At 38.7% G+C, this 1,626-nt stretch overlaps 1 protein-coding gene across 1 annotated transcript; it reads right to left on the reverse strand.

Annotated features, from left to right (window-relative positions):
- Nucleotides 1-297: 297 nt before the first annotated feature.
- On the reverse strand, nt 298-738 carry LOC145953439 (uncharacterized). Its single transcript, XM_083067393.1, has one exon. The coding sequence runs from the start codon at nt 736-738 to the stop codon at nt 298-300; it is 441 nt and encodes a 146-aa protein (XP_082923519.1).
- Between the last annotated feature and the right edge of the window lie 888 nt (nt 739-1,626).

Consider the following 1,626-nt stretch of genomic DNA (forward strand, 5'->3'; position numbering starts at 1 on the left):
CTTGTCTTTTTCTTTTTCTTTTTCCAGTTACGAACATTCTATTTTGTAATGTCCAAGTTTCTTACATTCATAACACAATGCTTATGCCTTTTCTCTAGAAGGTCTATTGTATTTCCTCCATCGTATTCCTCCCTTTTTCTTCATCATTAAATGAATCTTCCTTGACAGGAAGGATATTTCATCGTCTGTGTCACAGGTTCCTTTACTGCAGCTATCATCGGACATATCATTAATCTTTAGCGCTTTTGAGGAGGATGGTGTTGATTTTGTCTTTTGCACATTTAACGTAATAGACTTCTATTTTCTCCCAGTATCATCTTGTTGTAACTTCAGCTCATGAACTTTAAGGAGTCCAATGAGTTCCTCCAGAGAGAGCTTTTCCAGATTTTTGGATGCTCTCAGAGCAGTGACTTGTGGTCTCCATTTTCTGGGTAAACTACGAAGTAATTTGTCAATATGATCAAAATTATCATAAGTTCTACCTAGGAAGGAAAGTTCATTTACGATGGTTTGGAATCTTCCAAACATAGTCTGTATAGATTCACTTTCTTCCATCTCAAAAAGTTCATACTTACGTGCCAACAAGCTTAGCTTGTTGCGTTTTACCTCTAGGGACCCCTCGTAGGTTAGAGCTAGGGTGTCCCACATTTGTTTGGCGCTTCTGAAGCTGTGAACTTTGGTGTATTCCTCTTCGGACAAAGCACACATAAGCGCATTGCATGCTTTGGAGTTCAGCATGAATCTTTGCTTTTGCTCTTTAGTTCATTGTGCTCTGGGTTTCTCGTTGTCGGGTTGATCTAGGGGAATGTAGTTTCCTTGCTCAACAACGTCCCACATGTTTATATGACATGCATCAAAGAATGCAATCATTCCTTGCTTCCAGTAGTCATATTTTGCTCCTTTGAAAAAGGGGTGATCGATTTACGGCTTGTCCTTCGTTTCCCATGATCGTTTCCACTGCAGTGTTAGATGCTCAACCTAAGGGATCAAGCTTTGATACCAATTGAAGTTAGCGGAAATACACATAGAAGGGGGGTTGAATGTGTGTGTTCAAATTCAAAGGAATTTTTGAAAATGTTTTTCGCAAGAGTGCTATTGGCAATTTTAATTACAATCTTCGTCTAGTGACTTTTGTTTTAGCAAAACTAATTTTCAACGTAGAAGATGAAGTAAACTGGTTTTCAGTCTGGAAAACGTTATCGTTTGGTAGAATAGTTTCAACAAGATCAAATAAGTTTTTGTACTAAAGCTTTGTTGAAAAACGAAGTAAATCAAGTGCAAAGTATGTAATGCTGGAAAGTAAAGAGAATGCACAGATAGTTATACTAGTTCACTCAATTTGAGCTACGTCTAGTTTCCTTCCGCAGAAAGGTTCCACTAATCACAAAGGATTACAAGTATTCTCAGCCACTTCTGGCTCGTCAACTAGACGCTAGTATTCGTAAGCACTTCTGGTTTTACAAGTACTCTCGACCACTCCTGGCCCGTCGGCTTCACTTACCAACGCTAGTATTCTCAACCACTTTTGGTTCACAAGTATTCTTTCTACCAGCCTCTTCAGGCTTTACAGAAGTTGTAGGTTTTGAGTGTGTGTGTTACTCTCACAGAGAGTATTGGATAATTTCT

Source organism: Cajanus cajan, chromosome 11 (assembly GCF_000230855.2).
Source record: "Cajanus cajan strain Asha chromosome 11, NIPB_CcT2T_4, whole genome shotgun sequence".
NCBI classification, from domain to species: domain Eukaryota; kingdom Viridiplantae; phylum Streptophyta; class Magnoliopsida; order Fabales; family Fabaceae; genus Cajanus; species Cajanus cajan.

Coding starts and splice junctions, on each gene's coding strand:
- LOC145953439 (XM_083067393.1), bottom strand. CDS start 738: ATGCTGAACTCCAAAGCATGCAATGCGCTTATGTGTGCTTTGTCCGAA.